The sequence below is a fragment of the Rhinoraja longicauda genome, chromosome 27 (genome assembly GCF_053455715.1).
Source record: "Rhinoraja longicauda isolate Sanriku21f chromosome 27, sRhiLon1.1, whole genome shotgun sequence".
Taxonomy (NCBI): Eukaryota; Metazoa; Chordata; class Chondrichthyes; order Rajiformes; family Arhynchobatidae; genus Rhinoraja; species Rhinoraja longicauda.
The window spans coordinates 12,957,660-12,981,436 of record NC_135979.1 but is presented as its reverse complement, the minus strand read 5'-3'; the positions used below and the strand labels follow the sequence as shown (position 1 = coordinate 12,981,436).

The window sequence follows — 23,777 nt, the reverse complement described above, 5'->3', positions numbered from 1 at the left end:
AAGCAGAGAACAAAGCTGCAGCAATCTTGCCATTTCGACCGCCATCCGTTAACTTGCACTTGTCTCTTAAAGTGCAACAAGTAGGTTTACTATCAGTGTGTGGTCCAACCGGAGAACACAACTCAACAGAGAATGAAGATAGATAGTAATGGCACTCTAAAGAGAATATCTGCCTTCGGGTCCCGGATCTGAAATGGGTTTTTTTCTCTTTCTACAGACCTTGTCTGACCTATGAAGTGTCTCCAGCATTTTCTATTTTTGTTTCAAATTTTCAACTTCTGGTGCTTTTTAATTTTCATCAACAGAAACATTCCCCAGTACAGGTGGCATTTATGCTGATTCCAAACCAGCTTATCGTTGTCTAAATTTCTCAGTCTGATTATAGGCATAACTGAGTGTGTGTTGCTGTCATCTTAATTAGTAGGAGAGAAGGAAAAGGTGAAAATGATACATATACAATGGACTAAAATGTTATCATCAGCTGAGATCAATTGTTCATTTTTGTAGAACATCTCTTCCTGATAATGTTATTTATATATAGACAATGATATTTAGGAATATATACATTGGGGAAAATGTCTGGCAAACTCCAAAATGCCCCTCTTCGACTAATTAAGAATTGTGCTGTGAAAAATAAACTGCAGAACATACATACATACATGTTGCAGAAAATACATACATGTTTTAAGACTTTGATGTGTAAGGGTGAATGTATATACTTTTAGACTGTATAGACTGCAGTTGGTGAGTTGCACGCAAGCTGTGCTCATTTTTAGGTTTTGTTTCGATACTTTACTTAGCCAATGTAACCGAGCAGCATTTTACAATATTGCCCTGACAGGTGTCGATATCTCAAGGGGGAGGGGAATAAACAATTCAACCGAAAATAAGTTAAAACCTACGTGCAAACTGTTGATGCATGGGGTATTAGTATCTTTACCCCGGACAATACAGCTTTTTTTTTGTTTGAAAGCTTTTACAATGGTTAACAAATGGGTTAATTAATAAAATGGTCCAATGGTAATGAACTGGTGATGGGACCAGTTTCCAGTACAATGGTTTTTCAAATGAGTACAAAATATTCTTCCACTGACTATAATTTGTGCAGAGAATTCTGTAATCCTTGTCGTCTCACAGTGTTAGGGTATTTTTTTAATTATTGGGGTAGTCCTCCAGCAAGATCGGAAGAAGGGTCCCGATCTGAAACGTCACCCATCATTTTTTCCCAGAGATGCTGCCTGACCCGCTGAGTTACTCCAGCACTTCGTGTTTAGATGTAGAAAAACAAGGATCTGCAAACACTGGTTTACACCAAACTTAGTGTAAACTTGCGTCTGCGGTTCCTTGTTTTTCTACATATATCCAATGTTGTGGCTACTGATTTTAACAAAAGGATGCAGGAGAAATCTGATTTGCTTGCTGACAGCCACTTTGAACTTGCATTTCTTAATTCACTTTCTTTCTCTTGCTTTTTTTCCCCCCTCCAAGAATTGCCAGAAAACTGGACAGATACGAGAGAAACGCTGCAGGAAGGAATGATATTTAATCTCAAATATCTTGGCATGACTCTTGTGGAGGAACCAAAAGGAGAAGATATGTCTTCTGTCGCTGTCCGGCGAATAGTTACTATGGTAATGTTTGGTTTACGCCTTTTTCAGTAACGTTTTGAATAATTGGCTGTGGGAACATGGAAGAAGAAGGCATTGAGTTTTGCCAGGTTTACACACTCAAGTTTACACCCACATGGACTGGTATTGACTGCACAAGATCTCCTAACTCAAGGTGGCGCAGCAGTAGAGTTGCTGCCTTACAGCGCTTTCAGCGCCAGAGACCCGGTTTTGATCCCGACCACGGTTGCCGTCTGTAAGGAGTTTGTACGTTCTCCCCGTGACCGTGTGGGTTTTCTTTGGGATCTTCAGTTTCCCCCCACACTCCAAAGACGTACAGGTTTATACTGATTCGATTAGTATAAATGTAAATTGTCCCTAGTGTTTGTAGGATAGTGTTAATGTGCAGAATCGCTGGTCAGTGTGGACTCATTGGGCCGAAGGGTTTGCTCCTGTGCTATATCTCTAAACTAAACTAAAAACTCAATCTGAAGAAGGGTCTCGACCCGAAACGTCACCCATTCCTTCTCTCCCGAGATGCTGCCTGACCTGCTGAGTTACTCCAGCATTTTGTGAATAAATACCTTCGATTTGTACCAGCATCTGCAGTTATCTTCTTAAAAACTCAAAGACACTGAATTAAAAAAGCTGATGGATATGGTCCTTATTTATAATACTAATGGTGCATAACTTACTGGATGCAAAAAAACTTACACCAATTAGAAGCATTGATGGATCTAGTGGAGGTATTTATATTCTCCCAACTGCATTATAAATGTGGAATTAATAAATTCTTCCAATTATTACAAATAATGTCCAAATGAATGGTTTAAAAATAATTTAAACGGAATTATATTCTGTTTGCCCAGAATTTCTGCTTAAAGTTTTCGTAGCATCCGAGAAGATTTGTTATGTCCAAAAGGATTCCCTCGAACTTCTAAAGATGTTCCATTCAAAGTAGTGTGACAGGGTGCATCTCAGTCTGGTGTGGCGATTGCTCTGCTCCTGACTGCCTGAACCTGCAGAGACAGCCCAGTCCATTACAGGTTCGCCATCTCCTTCATCCAGTCCATCTTCATGGTGCTTAGCATCAGGGTGGCTGGAAGGGTCGTCAATGATGCCTCTCACCCTTGCCGTCCCCTTTTCTCTGAGAGGCTTGAAAGCTTGGACATCTGGACTCAAGGACAGCTTCTTCCTCATTGGTATCAGGCTCCTGAACCAGTCAGAGACACACAAAGCTCAGTGGGTCAGACATCATCTCTGGAGAAAAGAAATAGGTGACGTTTCGTGTCGAGACCTTTCTTCAGACCACTCACCCCTTTCGCACAGCAGGATATAGATTAGTTATGGATATGGGTGGAAAAATGGCAGATGGAGATAAATCCAGGCATGTGTGAGGTATTATACTTGACATGAAATGCCATGGGAAAGTATCCAGTTAATGGCAGAAACTAACGGCGTGAAGTACATGGGCATCTTGGGGTCCAAGTCCATAGTTCTTTGAAGATAGCAACATAATGGTTGGCATATGTTGGCATATGGTACACCTGCCTTTATTGGTTAAGGCATGGAGTATAATAGTCAGGATGTCATGTTATAAATCTTTTGTTAGGCTGCGTTTGGAGCATTATCTGCAGTTCTAATTGCCCCAATGCAGGATGATATGGAGAGAGTGCAGTAGATGTTTACCAGGATGCTGCTTTGATTGGAGTGTGTTGGCTGTCAGGAGAGGTTGGACTAACATGGATTGTTGTCTTTGGAGCGTTGGAGGCTGAGATGATGTGATAGAAGTTTAACAAATGATCAGAGGCATAGATTGGGTGAATGGTCAGAACCTTTCCCCCCCTCCCCCCTCCCCCCCCCCCCCCCCCCCCCTCCAGGTGGAAATATCAACAGCTAGACTGCATAGGTTTAAGGTGAGAGGGGAAAATTTAAAGGAAATGTGTGGAATGTTTTTTTTACACCGAGTGGCGTGTTTCTAGGGGGAAGTGGTGGAAGCAGATTTGATAATGGTGTTTAAGACCTTTTAAACAGGTACGTGAATATACAGGGAATGGAGAGAGGGAATCCCTTGCGGGTAGATGGGATTACTTTAATTTGGCATCGTGTTCAGCGGAGACATTGTGGGCTGAAGGGCCTCTTCCTATGCTGTACTTTCCATGAATTTTGGTGCTGGTGTATTCCTTAGGTAGCTTTTTAAAAAATCTTGTAATGCTGTCTAGTTTAGTTTGGAGATGCAGCGCAGAAACAGGCCCTTTGGCCCACTGAGTCCGCACCGACCAGCGATCCACACACATTAACACAACCCTACACGCACACACTTGGGACAATTTACATGTATACCAGCCAATTAACCCACAACCCTGTATGTTCTTGGAGTGTGGGAGGAAACTGAAGATCTCGGAGAAAACCCACGCAGTCACGGGGAGAACGTACAAAACTCCGTACAGATGGCACCCGTAGCCGGGATTGAACCAGGGTCTCGGGCGCTGCAAGCACTGTAAGGCAGCAACTCTACCACTGCACCACCGTGCCACCCTTAAGCTGCGCTAGCGTGCCGCCAGTGAATAGATGTGTCATTCTGGACGGAATCTCTTTTTGCAGTGTCCTTTTTGCTTTTTACGGATCTTAGCTGATTCGAAACTTGAGTTTATCAATATCAAAATTAACTTCTGCATTGGAATCACACACCGGTTAATTGGAATCAACGAATTGAACAGCAGAGCTAGCTGCTGCCTCAGAGCGCCAGCGATCCCGGTTTGATCCCGACCACAGGTGCTGACTGTGTGGAGTTTGTGCGTTCTCCTCCTGACCACTTTGGCTTTCTACAGGTGCTCCAGTATCCTACATTTCAAAGACGTGCAGGCCTGTAGGTAATTGGCTTCTGTAAATTGCCCTTGGTCTGGAGGATACCTAAGTGGGACAACATAGAGCTAGTGTATGGGTGATCGATGGTCGACGTGGATTCGGTGGGCCAAAGGGCCTGTTTCCAAGCTGTATCTCTAAACTAAACTTCTGAAGAAATCTGAAATGCTGTCAGGAATAGCCATGCTGGGAATATCTAAACTTGTTCAAAGAGCTCTTCTCTGATCCCATATGTGGGAATTGTATTTTCAAGGGAAGTTTTTATTCCACATAGGCCAAAGCAAGCGGGAAGAAATTTCCGAAAGTGGTGTTGAATGTGTCACCGCGGGGAATAATTCTACACAACGCCACAAGTAATGAACTAATAGAAAACGTCTCCATCTACAGGTACGGGGCACTTCCATTCAATCGTGTGACCCAAATATTGACCGCACGCTGCTGACAAACTCTGGCTGCTTGCCGTTTCTTTTTAAATGGTGTTTTTTGTCATCTTTGAAAAGGGAAGAGATTACTTCCAAGTTTTGTTGACCTTTTCATGCAATTAGACAACATCAAAACGGCTGTGTTAAAAGCAGTTTGTGGGGATGTGCTTGAATCACAACGATATTTGAGAGGTAATCCTCTCGGTCCTGTCGGGGGGGGGGAAGAGACAGAGTATTGGAGTAGCTCAGCGGGTCAGGCAGCATCTTGGGTGATCACGGGTAGGGGAGTTGTGGTGAGAGTGTGGGGAGAGCCAAAGCAATTGCTTTTCCTTTTCACAAGCATGTTTGACCTTTCCGATCTCCTTTACGAATGCTGTGTCTTCTGAAAACAAAATAAGAAGCAACTGTGTATTCTGTTCATGAACTAATTGCAGCTTCCAACATGGTTTCAACAGCGTTCTCAGCTAAGTTCTAAGTGCATTGAAATGCCTAAAGGCTAATTTCGCGAATGAACAGCTGTTGTCAACTTGAATAGCCGTGTCTTTTACCTGACTAAACTACACTGTCTGACTGACGAGATTCCACCACCTTCTTCAGACAGCTTCGGGCAGAGAAATCTGAGATTTTATTGAATATGTTCTCATTTTTGTTCCTTGCAATGCAGAAGGAGCCATTTTGTGCCCATGGAGTCTTTGCTGGTTTTCAGAGCAGTCCTACTTTCCTGCTGACTTTCGCTATTACCTATTCACCTCACATTTCAATTCATTCCCTCCCAGATTTTACCATTGATCTGCACTCACAAGGTGCAATATACAGTATCCAATAAATCTACAAACAGGCAGGGGTTTTGGGATGTGGGAGGAAACCGGAGCACCGGCAGGCCATGCACGTGGCCATAGGGAGAGAGCACCTTGCAAACTCCACAATCGCAGCACCAGAGGTCAGAATTGAAACTGAGCCTCTGGAGCTGTGAGGCAGAGACTCAACCAACTGCGCTGTTGTACAACACTTAACTGGTGACGCAAGCTGGCTGGTTCCCCATTTACTTTCCTCTGCAACTGCAGGAGATGTAACACCTGTCCCTATACCCGCTCCCTTGTCTCTGTACAGGGACCCCAGCAACCCTTCCAGGTGAGGCAGAGGTTCACGTACACCTGTAACCTCGTCTACTGCATCCGGTGTTCCTGATGTGGCCTCTTGGACATCGGCCAGACCAAGCGTAGATGATCGGTGGTCATTTCGCCAAACACTTGCACTAGGTCTGCTAAGGCCCACTGCATCTCTCGTTTGCTCACCATTGCCAGAGAGGACGCACGCATACTGGAGGATCAGAGCCTCGTATTGCGCTTGGATCGCTTACGACCCAACATTGCGAACTTTGAATTCTCCAATTTTAGGTAACCACGTGCACCAGACGCCCCACTTCCCTGCACCCCCTTTCTTTCCCCTGTGTCCCACCTGCAGCTATTTCTCCCCTTCCCCTCCCCTCCCTGTACCTTCACAATTCACAGCCCTTCAATCCTTTTGCCTTATCATCTCTGGCCTTTGTCCAACCATCTGCCTTTCAAACCCCCCCTCACTGGTATTCCCTCATACCTGCCAGACTCTGTCCTGCCCCACCCCTCCCAGCTTTCTCCCACCCCTCCCACAATTGGTCTGAAGAAGAGTCCCGACCCAAAACCCCATCTCTCCACGTCCTCCAGACACACTGTGTTACTCCAGCGCTTGCTGTCATTTATCCTCTCAATAATGCCGCGCCAGATGACAGTACATGAACAACAAGATGCCACATAGCGATCAGCAATGGCAGGATGTGGTACTGTATTTGCAGAACACTCCCTCAACCACATGATTATTGCCAAAACATCTTGCCTCTGTTTTTGTAAGGCACATTGACACTGCTAAAAATTTGATTTAGATTCATGGAGACCAAAGTTCTGAATTTACTTGAGTTTGCATTGAATGAAAGAGTGTTATAAATGAGCAGCAAACAATCTGTTGGAGGGATTCGTTAACGAGCAGCATATGTGGGAGGGGGAGAGGAATTGTCGATATTTCTGGTCGAAACCCGAAAGGTTGACAATCCCTCTTTTTACCCCCCCACAGATGCTGCTGTACAGATGCTGCTAGTTCCTCCAGGTATTGGCTTCTTGCATCAAATTTCAGCATCTGTAGTCCCTTGTGCCTCTGTTGCTGTGAATGCGGCAGGTATAGTGATTCAATTATCTTAACCCCAAGGCAGAAATGACCACATTTCCATCTACCTCCAACCCCAGCTACTAAAAACTGCAGCGTTCAGTAGGGTCTTGAATGATTGTTGGTCACTTTTTTCTCAGCTTTAGTTTAGTTTAGAGATGCAGCGCGGAAACAGGCCCTTCGGCCCACCCAGTCCACACCGACCAGCGGTCCCCGCACATTAACACTATCCTACACACACTAGGAACAATTTATACTTGTACCAAGCCAATTAACCTACAAACCTGTACGTTTTTGGAGTGTGGGTGGAAACCGAAGATCTCGGAGAAAACCCACGCAGGTCACGGGGAGAACGTACAAACTCTGTACAGACAGCGCCCGTAGACAGGGTCGAACCCGGGTCTCCGGTGCTACAATCGCTGTAAGGCAGCAACTCTACCACTGTGCCACCGTGCCGCACGTATTTCCTAGCCTATTCACATTTATTCTATTTTGATCACTGTTGAGAAAAAATATATGCTACCTCATCTGAACCTATGTCCTCTTATTCTATTCAAGCACCTTACTTCTATATAATTTGCAATTTTTCTCTTGTCTTCAAATTACTTCATTCTGCAAGCTCATTTAGACATTGTTCTTCCATCTGAACAGCTGGGGAGGCCAAGTCGGTGAATATATTTAAGGCAGAGATAGACAGAACCTTGATTAGTACAGGTGTTGGAGGTTATGGTGAGAGGGCAGGAGACTGGGGTTAGGAGGGAGAGATAGATCAGCCATGATTGAATGGTGGAGTAGACTTGATGGGCCGAATGGCCTAATTCTGCTCCTACCCCTTATGATCTGATCTTTTCAGATGAGGTGACCCATCGACCCTTTACAGTGGACTCAAGTGATCCCCTTGTTATGTTTGCAGGGGAGAAAAACAGAAAAGCTGATCAGACAGCATTTGAGAAACGGGGAATGTTTCAGAAATGGGACCCTTCGCAAGATCTAAGAAAAAGAGAAACGTGTTAGTCTGGCTAACAGCGGTGTGGGTGGATCAAAGGGAGCTTCTCCGATAGAGTGTTGTTGGTGGGACCAGATTGAGCTGCTACGGCTATGTAATTTGTTGCTATTATCGGCTTAACCTACTGGGACATACCCAGACTATACAAAGAAAGGGAGAGAAAGAAGGCTGGCAGGCAAACATAGTTCTTGTAAGGACAAGGAGAAAGAGCACACTTGATGATTTTAAAAATAAGACACCAAATGCTGGAGTAACTCAGAGGATCTGGCAGCATCCCTGGAGAACATGTGTAGGTGATGTTTCCATGTTCTATCACCTTCCGCCTCCTATCCATGTTCTCCAGAGACACTGCCTGGCCCCCTGAGTTACTCCAGCACTTTGTCTATTTTTTTGTTGTAAACCAGCATCTGCAGTTCCTTGTTTCTACAAACTTGATGCTGCTGTGTTTTCTACAACGGTGACTACACTTCAATACTGCTTTGTCGTGAAGGACTTTGGGATATCACGAGAGGCGCTAAATAAATGCAGCTTCTCTGTAGATTACAAGAGGCGTTTTCCCCCATACATTTTCGTCATACTGGCGGAGTCACGGGGCACCTGAAATGTGGGCCTGCAGTTTCCATCTTGAGAAACGTCTTATCTAAATAGCCACAGGTGCTGCTCCCCTGATCCGTTGCACCTCATCCCCTCTCTGATATTTCCCAGCAGGTTTCATCCCTCGGCCTGCTCTTCCCACCGCCAACAGCCCTGATCGTCACCCCCTTCCCCTCCTGCTCTCGCCCACCCCCCAGTCCCCCATTCCCCACCAAGTCAGCTTTCCCTCTTTAATCAACTTCCACTGCAAAGAACGTAGTGTTCAAGTTACCATGGAGCTGTCTCTGAATGAGTTGGATAACTTAGTAAAATGCAATAGATAATTGATTGTGGGCAAGGGCTCAGTCTGGTATGAGAGGATGTTTGGTGACCTGGACATTGCAAACCAAGACATGGTTCCTTTATAGACACACAATGCTGGAGTAACTCAGTGGGACAGGCAGCATCCCTGGAGAGAAGGAATGGGTGACTTTTCCTGCACATGATTCCCATCTAATTCACTTTTCATTTCACTTGTTATTTCATTGTTTGTCTTAAATTTGCCTTCTAACCCTTTCTCTTAAAATTTTTTTTGTAAAAAACAGGATATCCTATTGTACAGCAGACAAAGTACATGATAAAGTGTTTGCCTACATTGCTCAGAGCCAGTTGAACGAGACGTTGGAATGCCATGCCTTCCTGTGTACAAAGAAAAAACTGGTGAGTTCTTGTGTCCTCATGGATGATCCTCTTTTCTTCCATGCTCGCTCCTGTTTATAAATATTTACACTTTTTAGTTTAGTTTAGATTTACAGCAAGGATACAGGCCCTTCGGCCCACCGAATCCGCACCGACCAGCGATCCCTGCACATTAACACTATCCTACACACACTAGGGACAATTTACACTTGTACCAAGCATCCAAACCCAAGCCAATTAACCTACAAACCTGTACGTCTTTGGAGTGTGGGAGGAAACCGAAGATCTCAGAGAAAACCCACACGGTCACGGGGAGAACGTACTAACTCCGTACAAACAGCACCCGTAGTCTGGATCGAACCCGGGTCTCTGGCGCTGTAAGCCAGCAACTCTACCGCTGCGCCACCGTGCCGCCCACAATTTCACCCTAACTAATAGTATATGATATGCAGTTCTAAGCAATCTCCAGACCCTACCACCCTTCTCCAACCCTATTGCGGGTTTGTTTCAAAGGTCACCAGTTGCTGTCCAAGCTGTTAGTTTCTGTGGTGAAGAGCTAAGAATGATACTGTTGAGAGAAAAAAAGCTTAAAACAAATCTTCTCTGATTGTCCGTGTCCTCTGGAGATTCAGTACCGTAGCAGAGCTTTTCGTTTGATTTTTAATTGAATTGTATAGAATGTCTAAGGACACCACATTGTTATCAAGAGAAGATCCCTTGAGAACGGATCAATTTCTGTGCTTGCCACTAATGAACCTTTCAAAGTGTGTCAGTAAAGAGGTAGCAGATGCTGACATTAGTAGCAAAAAGTTCTCAAACTGCAGCTGATGATGTGCAAGCGCATTGGAAATGTTTGTCTTTCTAGGTTCTAAGGTTATTTGTATTCAGGTTCCGTTTTCTCTGAAGCGCAAACCTGGTGAAATGATGAAACTTAAATAATTTTATCTTTCACTTCATTGGTCATGACATCACCAATCAACAATTAAATTTAGGTTCATCTCAAGTTAAGATCTGACATTTTCTCTGTAATCTAAAACTCTGGGTTGTTCTGAATGCGGCAGAAAGTAGCAGCGCTAAATTTAGATCACGTTGTCTGCTCTTTTTGGTCAAACCCACAAAAAAGCCAGATTGAAAAGTTTGTCATGAAAATGCAAAGAGATTTCTTTATATCCATTCTGCCTGTTCTGGATGGGAATTCTACCTGTCTCTAAATAATCTGTTGTCTCCTCCTAGGCTCAAGCAGTGACATTAACAGTGGCGCAAGCTTTCAAAATAGCTTTTGAATTCTGGCAAGCAGCCAAAGAAGGTGGGTTGACTTTCGGGTTAAATCATGAAAATGGACATTTTTTTGATTTTCCTATTTAACTGCCTCATACTTGCAGCAAAATTGTTTTGAAAAACAAGCCGCCCCTTAATTCTGTGTCATCCCTTGTGGTAATTGCCACATTTGGAATATGGTTTTTTTGCAGTGTTTCTGTAGAGTTGCAGCTGCCAGACCCACTGCCTCACAGTGCCAAAGACCCGGGTTTGATACTGACCTCGGGTGCTGTCTGTGTGGAGTCTGCACGTTGTCCCTGTGACTGAGGGCTTCCTCTAGGTGCTCCGGTTTCCTCCCACATCCCAAAGACGTGTGGGTTTAGGGGTTAATTGTGTCTATAAATTAACCTAAGTGTATGGGGGATACACGGATATGAAACAGAACTAGTGTGAATGGGTGATTGATGATCAACATGGACTTGTAGCACCTGCTTTCATGCTGTATCTTTCAGTCAATCCAAAGCATTTCTGCTTCCTTCATCATGTGTGTAAAAGCCCTCTGGTGGAGTTCGTTCCCCAACAGGCTGAGGCTCGTGTTACTCTGCCTGATGTTGTATGCAAGTAAATTTCTGATGCCTCCCATACATGAAGGATGATGTCTTGCCCATCTCCAGCTCTGCCTTTCGAAGCTGGTGTGAATAATTTTTGAGTTTGACACATAATTTCTCTCTCTGCGAGAGGTGGTTAGTGAACAATTGGAGTAAGAGCCATTAGGTCACTGATTTTGCCCAAGTTGTGGATCCATGCTTTGAGTAAAATGAACAGGCCCGCAAAAAATATTCCCACTCTGCTTCTGCCTGTGATCAGTGGTGTTGAGTAACCACAGCTGATGCAATGTATTCTGCCATCCCTGGGGCAATGAATCATCTCTTGTCTCGTCAGTAAAAAAAATACCGATTGTCGTACAATTTCCATTTACTTCCCCTCCCCCCTCCAAAAAAAACAAAGTCCATCCACGAGGAGACAGTTTTCATCCTTTAAATTTTGACATTGACTTTGTGGTAGCATCTTTAAGGAAACAAAGCTTTTTTTCCCTTGCCAGCTAGCTTGCATGTTTGTCACACATTTTGACTTGTTTGTCACACATTTTGACTTGTTGCTGTTTGTAATTGTTTTCCTCGTCTGAAGGTCAGGGTTTAATGATACCGCACTTCATTGATGGGCTGTACACTAACCTTGAACAATAAGTTATAGCTCAAGCCTATTCCTTTGTTCCAATATATTGTTTTAACTTGCTGTTTGTTTTAGTGGAGAGAATAGAACTGGTTCAATTATTATTTTTTCCCTCTTCACTAGTTTGAAGGTCCGGTCGGATGCTTTGAGGTAATTACCTGATGGAGTTGCTTCTGGGTTTCGTTGCATATTTCTTGTTATTATAATTATAACATTTATATTTGTAATTTTCTAATTGTACATTTGCAGTTCTGTTTAGTGTGCCTCGTGATAAGTTTCCACGGTATGCCCTTGAGAATATAACGAGTCTGCCATAGAACGATGTCTATAACGGGTGAAATAGGTAGTCGTTTCTTTTCTATTGTGTCAAGTTTGTGTTATCCTGTACAATTGATCACTTAATCTCTTTGCAGAGAAAGGGAAAAGAGCAGTGGTTGGGTCAGCTGACAGTGGAGCGACTGGGAAAACTTGTTCGGAAAAATCCACCAATAACCATTTCAAAAACGGTGAGGCCATTTTTCTTCTTAAAGTGGTTTCGTTTAGAGATCATACGAATCATAGTCATACTTTATTTGCTGTATATTTTGCAACATACGGGGAATTTGATTTGCCATACAGTCATACCAATAAAAAGCAACAAAACACACAAAGTGCATTTTAACATAAACATCCACCACAGTGACTCCCCCACATTCCTCACTGTGATGGAAGGCGAAAAAAACAAAAAGTTCAATCTCTTCCGTTCTTTGTCCTCCCGCGGTCGGGGGCCTCGAGCCTTCCATTGACGGGACGATCTTGGCTCCCGTAGCCGTTGGTCGGGCACTCCGTATCGGGGCGATCAAACGCCCGCATTGGGGGGATATCAGCTCCCCTGTGCCGGGCGATCGGACCCCGGGTCGGGGTTGGTCGAGCCTCCTGCAACTTTGGAGCTTCCCGACATCAGTCTCTACCCGAGACTGCGAACTCCTCGATGGTGAAATCCGCAGGCCGCGGTTGGAGCGTCGATCCCAGGCAAGGGATTGCAGACTCCGATGGTAAGTCCACGGCCCCGTGGTGGGGCTCCACGTCAGTCTCGAGCAAGGCCGCCAGCTCCATGATGTTAGGCATCAGAGCGACCGGTGATACGACCCAGAAAAAAAATCCCATCTCTGGCAAGGTAAGAGATTGAAAAAAAGTTTCCACCGACCCCCCCACATAAAACAAACCAGAGAACATTAACACATACTTTTAAAAACACACTAAAAATAACAAAAAAGACGAAAATCAGACAGACCGTTGGCGAGGCTGATGGCACCATCTGATACAGCATGGAAAAGGGCCCTATGCCCCACTGAGTCCAAAACCTGTACACGTTTTGGGTGACGCAACGGTAGAGTTGCTGCCTTGCAGCGCCAGAGACTCGGGTTCGATCCTGACTGTGTGCTGTCTGTACAGAGCTTGAATGTTCTACCTGTGACCGTGTGGATTTTCTCCAGGTGCTCTGGTTTCCTCCCACATTCCAAAGATATGCAAGTTTGTAGGTTAATTAACTCTGCAAATTGCCCCTTGTGTTGATAGTGCCAGTGTACGGTGTGATCATTGGCCAGCGCAGACTCGGTGGGCCGAAGGGCCTGTTTCCATGTTGTATCTCTAAACCAACCTAAACTAGTTCTATAATATCCCACTTTCTCTGGCTTAGAAGCAGATCGTGTGCAATAATTGCAGCATATGCAAGATGCTTTGGAGCCCGAAGGTCATAAAACTTTGAACTTACGCTCCACCGCACAGGAAATGACACTGCATTTGTGGATGTGTACCTGAATTTTGGATCCTCCTGAAAAAGGATGAATCAGGCCAGATTTCTTTCAGTAACTTTATTTGAGCTATGTAGTTTAACAGAGACTTTATCTCAACAAAAAAAAAAATCGTTTTGTGTGCTCCATCTGTGCTTCTGTGTCTTGGAGTTGTTCGAGGAATAGACTTCATTGAGGTGCTGGTTGTTGAAGATATTGATCCTTCGGCAGATGTTTGGCAGTAAAACTGATCCTGTTCACAACCATTGAACTGGGTAGATACTGGGCTGATTGAGGGAGGTGTGAATTCTTTTGCGCACAATTAATTTAAACTTTGGATGTGAAAATGTTCTTGTCTGTGGTTGAGCTGCTTTGCAGCGGTGTTCACAGTTGCATTCTTTGTCTGGCAATCTTTCCAAGGTGAGAGAGGGAACTAGGAAGGTCGGTGTTGAGATTCTGTGCACAGAGTCTCATCTTTTGATTCCTGTTGCAGCTGGACTATTTGGTAATAAATAACAAATTAATTATCTTTTTTAACTTCTCTACAGAAGTAGCCACAGGGGATTTGTTGGATTTAACAGAAGGAGCAAGACCTGCAAATCGTAGAAGAGAGCTGTCCGATGCAGATAAAAATTACTCTGTCAATGACAACCTTGTGTGGGTAAGAACACTAGTACCGAGCAAGAAAGCATTGTTATTAATTAACCTATAGTTGTAGAAAGGGACACAAAGTGCTGGACTAACTCAGCGTGCCAAGTCGCATCCTTGGAGAACATGGATAGGTGACGTTTCGGATCGAGACCCTTCTTCAGACTCTCGTTACAGGTCGAGACCCTAATTGAGATCTCAACCCGAAACGTCACCTATGCATGTTCTCCAGAGATGCTGCCTGACCTGCTGAGTTACTCCAGCACTTTGTGTCCTTTTGTGTATTAACCAGCGTCTGCAGTTCATTGTTTCTGTAATTGTAGAAATCTTGCTTCATTTTCATAAAAACAGCTTGCGCATCGATTAAAATCCTTGCATCAGATTGTATAGGACAGTAAGAATCCAGCTGACCAGGTGTGCTTTGGGTGCAACCCTTGGACACGTTTCCGTCAATCCTGATAGTATTCCTCGGTGGTGTCGAGGTAGATCCCCTTTCCGTGGGCGGCACGGTGGCGCAACGGTAGAGTTGCTGCTTTACAGCGAATGCAGCGTCGGAGACTCGGGTTCAATCCTGACTACGGGTGCTGTACTGTAAGGAGTTTGTACGTTCTCCCCGTGACCTGCGTGGGTTTTCTCCGAGATCTTCGGTTTCCTCCCACACTCCAAAGACGTACAGGTATGTAGGTTAATTGACTGGGTAAATGTAAAAATTGTCCCTAGTGTGTGTAGGATAGTGTTAATGTGCGGGGATCGCTGGGCGGCGCGGACTTGGTGGGCCAAAAAGGCCTGTTTCCGCGCTGTATCTGAAATATGAAAAAATATCTGTAGGGTTCATATGATCCTGAAACAGCAACAGAAAGGAAAGTTTTAACCCAGTGAACGAGCACCTGGAGTGTAAATGGGGTGGAATTCTCAGCAGTTGGCACCTTAGAACCAGCTTGCTGAGTTTTACGGAGGCAAATGAGACGAGCCAAGCTGCTCCCAAGGGCAGATTAGCATTTATAATGTAATATGTTGCATTCTAACGGAATTGGTCATGAAGTGCCTGCTTTGAGAATTTCACTCTGAGCAGCCAGTTTTCCCAGACCTGGGGATACATCATGGGTTAAGTGAGAAGAGTAAAGTGTTGGGGGGGAGGGGGGAAGAATTTGAGGTTTGGGAGCGATTATGCTGTCTGTTCTCAGAGCCTCCACCATCACTGCAGTCTGCTTTCATGCACTCCACACCTGCATGTCGATCAGTTTGGCTTGTCGGATACTCCCACCCACCCAATACCTTAGACTTTAGAGATACCGTGCAGAAACAGGCCCATCGACCCACCGAGTCCACGCCAACCAGCGTTCACCCCGTACACGAACATTATCCGACACACTAGGGCCAATGTTCAATTTTACAGAAGCCAATTTGCCTGCAAACCTGTACATCGTTGGAGTGTGGGTGGAAATGGGAGCACCCGGAGAAAGCCCACACGGTCATAGGGAGAACATAAAACTCTGTACAGACAGCACCGGTAGACAGGATCGAACCCGGGTCTCTGGCACTGTAAGGCAGCAACTCTACCGGGGCACCACAATGTCGATCCTGCCATTATAACACAGCTGAGTACGTATCCGAACCCTTATCCCCAGGGTGGCTTTGTGTTCAGTTTACACCGTTGTCCCTGAAACTGTCGGCTACTTCCTTCAGATACGTACTTGTTATTATTTCCTCTCCTGCACACGCCGTCACGTCCCACAACTTGTGCTACGTTGCCAACCCTCCTAGTTTAAATGTGGTCCTTTATTTGAATCCCTGAGCTAGACACAAAATGCTGGAGTAACTCAACGGGTCAACAGCATGTATGGACAAAATGGATAGGTGATGTTTCGGGTCGGGACCCTTCTACAGATGGATTGTAGTAGGGACGGAGGGAGGAGGGGGGGGGGATGAAAAACTGGAAGGGAAAAGAGGCAGAACGAATTACAGCTGGCCTCAGATGACCTCGGGCGAAAGGGATCCCAGATAGGCAGATCGTTGGATTCTACTCTTCTCCAGTTACTCTAACATTTTGTGTCTATCTTTGGTATCAACCAGCATCAACGGTTCTTTTTTATTCCATTAGTTGAATAGATTTGTATAAAAATTATATTTTTGTTTTATTTTCAGGAAATAAATGATGATCTGGATGAAGCTTTTGCAAGGTTAGTTCCCTTTTGCTGTTAATATTTCTACCCTCTGTGTGAAATGTCTGACGGGGCAGCACAGGTTGACCAAAATGATCTTGCCATGTGCCCACCTCATCTCTCCTTTTGACTTTTCCAAGCTGCAAGTCGGACAGCTTTAACTCGGCTAAAGGTAATTGCTGTGAATGCATGCTTTGAAACTCTCAGTCAACCAACTCTGTGTCACCTCATCTCTGCACGGAGTGTAACGACAAATGTACGCACCAGAATTCCGGTTCACTTGACTCGGGTTTCACCCTGCTGAGTTTAATTGCCTGTTGCCAATCAGACTAGGGGAATCATGTTGTGCAGAGAGAATGTGCCACATCTTTGTGACTATTTATTTTGCATTGAAAAATCCTCTTCGCCACCACGTCATTCATTGTGCATTTGGGAATGCATTGAGCATGACTTTTCTTCTTTTGCCTGAAAATATGTCATTAGTAAATCTAGAGCTAAATAAATTGAGAATGCATCATCTGTATCGATAGTAACAAAAATGTGAACGCGCGTTCCTGACGTATGGTCTTTCTTATTTTTGTCGTGATTCTGTTGATTTGCCGTTTCGCACGAAATGTTGTTTCTTACAAAGACTCTGCCAGTCTTGCAGTGTTTTCAGTGTCTACGGATGGCGAGGCAGAGGTAGTGTTACACGGCACTGAACCTGTATCAGCGTTTCGATTTCCAGTTTCTGCAGCATTTTGGAATTGATGATAGCAATCCAAATCATCGTTGGTTGGGGGAGGATGTTGAAAAGTGTACAGTTGCCAAGTTCGGATAACTTTCGTGCTCCTTGGCAGTTAAATTGCGATTCTTGCACATTCATTATTTTTAGTTAAAGAACAGTGAACTAAGAACAGCGGCTATGCAATAACTATGTATCTGTTAAGTAGTGAAAGGAGCTTTTACTTGTGCAGTAATTGTAGTGTAACAACATTATGGCAGTATTTAGCAGCAGAGGAAGCAGGCAAGTTAGATTTTAAAATGCAAACAGAAGAAACTGGGTACAATGTTGATCACTCTTTTGCATAGGTTTAAGGGGGACGTTAGGCAGGTTAGGACTTTATTCCGTGGAGTGCAGAAGGATGATGGGTGATCTTGTAGAGGTGTATGAGGGGAATAGATAGGGTGAATGCACAGATTTTTTTATCCAGAGTATGTGAATCAAGAATCAGAGGACATGTTCAAGGTGAGAGGAGAAATATTTTATATCAGCTTGAGTGGCAACTTTCTCACACAGAGGGTGGTGAGAACATGAAACGAGCTGCCACAGGAGGTAATTGAGGCAACATTTCAAAAACATTTGGACAGATACATTGGATAGAAAAGGTTTAGAGGGATATGGACTAAATGTGGACTAGTGAAGATGAGGCATCCTGGCTGGCATGGGCAAGTTGGGCTGAAGGGCCTGTTTCCATGCTGTATGACCATGACACTATGACTGTATGATTCTGACTCTTGTGTCTCCAATATATTAAATACCTGTGTAAAAAGAGCTGTGCTTTTGGTGACAATGTGCCAAAATAGTTGTTATTGTTATGACACGAGGAAGCAATGCATTTTTCATTGTTTTATTGGGTTGCCTATTTGCTTGATATTCCACTGCTTTCAATTGTATTCCCTTCCTTCTATTCTATAACATTTGCCATTTCAATGCAGTGCATAGATCCGTTGCAGATATGGGTGCAGAAATGGGAGATGGAGTTTAATTTGAGCAAGTGTGAACTGTTGCTCTTTTGGCAGTTGAATGTTAGGGGAAAGTATACAGTCAATGGCAAGACTCTTAACAGCATTGGAGTACGAAGGGATCTTGGGACCCAGGTCCATGGCTCCCAGAAAGTGGCAACGCAAATAGACAGCATGTTAAAGAAGGCATCTGGTAAGCTTCCCTTCATCGGTTGAGGTATTGAGTAAAAAGGTAAGAAAGTCATGCACCTCTATAAAACTTTGGTAAGTCGCATTTGGAGGATTGTGTGCGGTTCCTACCACCCCATCACAGGAAAGATCTAGAGGCTCTGGATAGTTGCCGGAAAGGTCTACCAAAATGCTGGCTGGATGAGAGGCTATTCAGATATAAGGTTGGACAAAGTTGCATTGTTTTCTCTGGAGTGTCAGGCTGAGAAACATGGATCTGATAGAGGTTTGCAAAATGATGAGCGGCGTGGATAGAATGGCCAGTCAGAACAACTTTCCCCAGTGTGAAAATGGTGAAGACTGGAGGGTATAGGTTTACGATCAGGGGGAAAGTTTAAAAGAGATGTGTCGGTAGGTTTTTTTACAGAGTGGTGGACACATGGAGAGCGTTGCCAAGTGTGGTGGTGAAAGCATGCACGATAATGTTTAACAGGCATTTGGATAAGTACATGGATATGCAGGGAATGGAGGGATATGGACCCATATGCAGGCAGAGGGAAATAGTTTAACTTTTCATCATATGGGCCTGTTCTTGTGTTGTACTCATCAATGTTCAAAATTGTCTTGAGCATAGAGTACAAAATTGTCTTCAAAATCTGCCAATCCACAAATTGGCAGATATACATCATTAGGTAAATGAGTGAAAACTCCAGTAGATGGCAACCTATCAATGCTAGATGCCAAAAATGCTCTTGGGTTGCTGGCTGACATGCTGAGTTACTCCAGCACTTTGTCGTTTTGCTGAAGATTCCAGAATTCACAGTTCCTTGTGTTGACATGCTTTTGAGTTCAGTCTGAAGAAGGGTCTCGACCCGAAACGTCACCCATTCCTTCTCTCCAGAGATGCTGCCTGACCTGCAGAGTCACTCCAGCATTTTGTGATACCTGCTTTTGAGTTGTGATGTGCTGGACTCCCTGGTGGAGAGCCTGCAATTGTTTTGTGATTTGCTGTTGCAACCGCGACTGCCGATGGTGGTAGTTTTCTTCGAAACCAATGAACATTTCTGTACCTTGGTCATTTTTTTGTGTCATGGCGAGAGATGTGAAATCCTGATCCGTTCCCACCTTTGTCTTTCAGGCTGGCTCAGTCTCGAACAAACCCTCAGTTTCTGGACATCGGGATGAGCCCCCAGGACATGCAGGCAGAAGAGCGTTTAACTCCAACGGACTGGGAAAAAAGTGACGTTGGAGTCACTGAAAAAGATGACCTGTTTGGGCTCTGATACCTCGAGGGCCATGGAGAACATTTGGCTTGGCCCAAAAGTGGAACTGACCTCCCTGTGTGAGACTAAGCTCAGCCCCCTTCTGACTGTAAGACGAATACTTGAAGGGTCATTTATGGAAAGGAACTTTGATTTGAGTGACTGTGTTGTTGCAGGACTGAAACAGAGGATTCATCTTCTCAATCTTGTGCTGCTGCCTTTAAAGATGTCCAGACCAAAGCTACCAAACGGCCTTGAAATCAACCCATTTCAACCAGTATCTCACATTCCATCCTTGGTTGGTGTTAATTAGGATGTACGTTGCCTATGCATTTGAAAAGTTACTGGTGAAAATAAATTTCATAAAAGACTACATGTAGATAAATGACTTGCAGTAAATATTAACCACTTATAAAATGCCGTTTTACAATAATTATTCTCACTAAATGAACAAGCATGTTATTTTCACTTGGATTGTTCACCTCAGTAACTAAAGTAGCACAGATTCGCACTTGGTAACTATTTTTGTAACCTTTCAGGTCTAATCTTATCACTAAAGATGTTAGGAAAAGTAAGAAGAAAAGTATTGCAGATGCTGGAAATCTGAAAAGAAATTAGCAGGTGCTGGAAACACTCAGCAGGTCAGGCGGTATCCATGGAAAGAGAAATGGCCGTGGTTTCAGGTGATGGCTTCTCTCTCTTGACTTGGGTCTGCATTGTATGAGCTCAGATGATGGGACTTTCAATGGAGTTCTTCCTTCTTCCTGGCTTCCCTTCTACCATGGATGACATCTCCCATGACCACATTTTGTACATTTCCCACATCTTTGCTCTTACCCCTTTTCCTCATGCACAGAGCAATGATGGATTTTCCTTGCTTCACAATTTCCATCCCACAAACCTCTTCATCAACTGATCGTCCTTGGCAGTTTCTGCCACCTTTCTACTGAAAGGCACAATGCTGGCCTTCCTTTCAGCATTCTAACGTGACCATCCCCTTTGATTGTCTATAATTCAACCAAATTCCCCGTGCAACCGCAGGAGATACAGTACCTGTCCTTTTACCTCTTGCCTCCCCATCATCAAGGGATGCAAACAGTCCTTCCAGGTGAAGCAACAATTCACTTCCGCTCCAATGTAGTCTTATTTCATTCATCAAAACATGGTATCCTTGACAGTGGAGGCACCGAAGGTACAATGTGGTACACCTGTGCTCAATGTAAATGGATAACCCTGAACTTCCTATTGCCTGCCACTTTAATTTTCCTTCCTGTTCCCATTGATTTGTTTGCCTTTGGCCTCTTGTACAACTTTAACAAAGCCCAACTGAAGCTTGAGATACTGCACCTCAACTTTCATCTTCAGTTTGGTGTCAATATTGAGTTCTGCAACTTTGGATAACTTACTTGCCTTTTTACGTTGCATCAGAACTGGTCAGTTCTGCTGTAGGAAATATTCCAGCAAGATTATGCCAGAGTTCAGCAACTCTTTGTGTGCTCTTCCCAGAAAAGGAACTACCATCATCTGATTCAATCACTCCACTCTTTTAAATCTCTTCTCTAGTTATATTCTGCACTCTGTATCTTCTATCTATTATAGTCAAGTTTGACTTGATTGTATTTATGTATAGTATCTGATCTGTTTGGATAGCATGCAGAACAAACTTTTCATTGTACCTCAGTGCACATAACAATAATAAACTGAAACCTATCATTACCTCAATTTTTCCCAGCATAGGAAAAGACAGACTGATGTTGTCCTGGGCATTTTCTCCAGTTTAGAACTTTATTGCGTTTACTTTCCATTGTTTGAGTTGTTTTTGAACATTTTCATTAACCTATCAACCCAAAGACTTCATCCACCTATCAACCCAATGACTTCATACAAGGAACTGCAGGTGCTGGAATCTTGAGCAATGGACAGGTGATAATTCCGGTTGGGTCTGAAGATTAGTCCTGACCAGAAACGCCACCTGTCCATTCCCTCTCCAGATGCTGCCTGACCCACTAAGTTCCTACTTGCATTAACTTGCATCTACCACACACTTCCATGGCAATCCTGGCTTTGTCCTATCAGAGATTCCCTTTGACCTACCCATCCATCCCCATGTATTTGCAACATACAACTAATTGCATTCATTCCTGACTGTGCTTCCAAACTGACAAAACGATTCTATTTCTCTCTGCTGAGTGTTTCCAGAAGGTTTTTTATAACCATATTTTGTTTTTCCTTTTGTGTATTACACCGATGAGCCAAAACATTATGACCGGACGAACCAAAATATTACGACCACCAGCCTAATATGCTGTTGGTTCTCTGTGCAGCCCCATAATCAGCAGGGTGCGATGCACTGAGTATTGTGACACATTAAAATGTTCTGTGACTTGTGGCACAATAGACCTTCTGTCGGTTCGGACCAGACGGGATAGCCTTCATTGCCCTCGCGCATCGATGAGCCTTGGGCGCCCAACACCCTGTCGCCGGTTTGTGGTTTGTCCCTCCTTGGACCACTGTCGGTAGGTACTCACCACTGCTGACTGGCAGCACCCCACAAGCCTTGCCGTTTCAGAGATGCTCTGACCCAGTCGTCTGGCCATAACAATTTGGCCCTTGTCAAAGTCGCTCAGGTCTTTACTCCTGCCCATTTCTCCTGCATCCAACACGTCAACTTCAAAAACTGACGTTCACTTGTTGCCTAATATATCCCACCCCTTGACAGGTACCTTTGTAACAAGATAATCAATGTTATTCACTTCACCTGTCAGTGGTCATAATGTTTTGGCTCATCGGTGTATATAGCTAATGTATTACGCAATGCTATTAAGAACATTTCATGCCCATTACATTTCCAACTCCTTATCGCCTTAGCTTATGCTGAATAACAAAATTTCCCCCAAAATGTTTGAAGGGTGAAAACAGAATTTATTCTTCAATCTTTTCATTCCTGTTGTAATAGAATCTGCTTATCACTTATTTAAAAGTGAAGATCAAAAATCGGGCGGCACAGCGGTAGAGCTACTGCCTTACAGCGCCGGAGACCCGGGAACGATTCGGACTACGGGTGCTGTCTGTATGGAGTTTGTACGTTCTCCCTGTGACCTGCGTGGGTTTTCTCCAAGATCTTCGGTGTCCTCCAAAGGGGGAAACTCCAAAGATGTACAGGTTTGCAGGTTAATCGGCTTGCTATAAATGTAAATTGTCCCTAGCGTATATAGGATAGTGCCAGTGTGCGGGGATGGCTGGTCGGCGTGGACTCGGTGGGCCGAAGGGCCTGTTTCCATGCTGTATCTTTAAACTAAACATCTGGTGAAAGCCATTTTCTGAAAATATGCAAAAGAAATAGCAACACTGCAAAAGTGACACTGTCTGTGGAGTGGAGTACTTTTGTTGTAAACCACTTCATATACAATACAGAAAAAGTTATACTCTACAGAGTTGTATTTGGAAGGTAGTTTTTTATTTGTCAATAATTTTCTAATCCTGTTGAGGTTAAAAGATAATTGGCACCCAAATTAATAGAGCAAATGGAATAATTAGACAACTTGCATTTGTAATGATACATAAATCCAAATCATCTTTAAGTTGTTTTCTTTGCACTTATTGGGAGAAAAGGACACTTCACCGCTTTGTCTTCTGTTCTAGAGCAAGCAAGCCAAAGTAGATTACATTTCATAATGTAGCTATGCAATTCTGGTTCATCAAACTGTTCAAGAGAAAAAATTATCTGGAGCAACAAAATGGCCAACATCATAACTGGACCAAACCATCTTTCTTCATCGAATAATTTCCACTTCAGTTATTGTGATTAATTTATTACAAATGACATTTCCAAAAAAACACAATGTGGTTCTCAACTGTACCAATCTTATGATAGACTTTTAATGGATTATGTTTGATAAAGTGGGTTCAGTGGTGGACTTTTTAAAATTATTCCTGTTGTCTGAGTTATTTGCAATAGCCAGTATATGACCTTGGAATGGTGATAACATTGTTGCCATGTCTCACAATGCACAATAAACTCACTGCTGCCAAGTTGGTTGTTTGATAATATTGTAAAAAAAACTGTCTCGTGTACATTTTGTTAGATTGGATTAGCTGGTGTTTAAATGGTCCATGATTCATACTGGATGTTCCTTCGATTTTCTGATTTTATGTTGCTGTTCTAACCTCTACTAGGGAGAG

General features: G+C 43.8%; 1 protein-coding gene across 3 annotated transcripts in view; it reads left to right on the top strand.

Moving 5' to 3' along the window:
* Window positions 1-23,568, top strand: part of ldlrap1b (low density lipoprotein receptor adaptor protein 1b) — a 46,916-nt gene extending 23,348 nt beyond the window's left edge. The window contains exons 2-11 of one of the 3 annotated variants that reach the window (XM_078423180.1): window positions 1,489-1,631; window positions 4,747-4,859; window positions 7,001-7,033; window positions 9,275-9,389; window positions 10,602-10,674; window positions 12,272-12,364; window positions 14,179-14,291; window positions 16,424-16,458; window positions 16,581-16,612; window positions 19,472-23,568. In XM_078423180.1, coding sequence (XP_078279306.1) covers window positions 1,489-1,631; window positions 4,747-4,859; window positions 7,001-7,033; window positions 9,275-9,389; window positions 10,602-10,674; window positions 12,272-12,364; window positions 14,179-14,291; window positions 16,424-16,458; window positions 16,581-16,612; window positions 19,472-19,518 — 797 coding nt within the window. In that variant the 3' untranslated portion in view covers window positions 19,519-23,568. The remainder of the gene's footprint in view (window positions 1-1,488; window positions 1,632-4,746; window positions 4,860-7,000; window positions 7,034-9,274; window positions 9,390-10,601; window positions 10,675-12,271; window positions 12,365-14,178; window positions 14,292-16,423; window positions 16,459-16,580; window positions 16,613-19,471) is intronic. The other 2 variants (XM_078423177.1, XM_078423179.1) reach the window with 2 other exon arrangements.
* The last annotated feature ends 209 nt before the right edge of the window (window positions 23,569-23,777 follow it).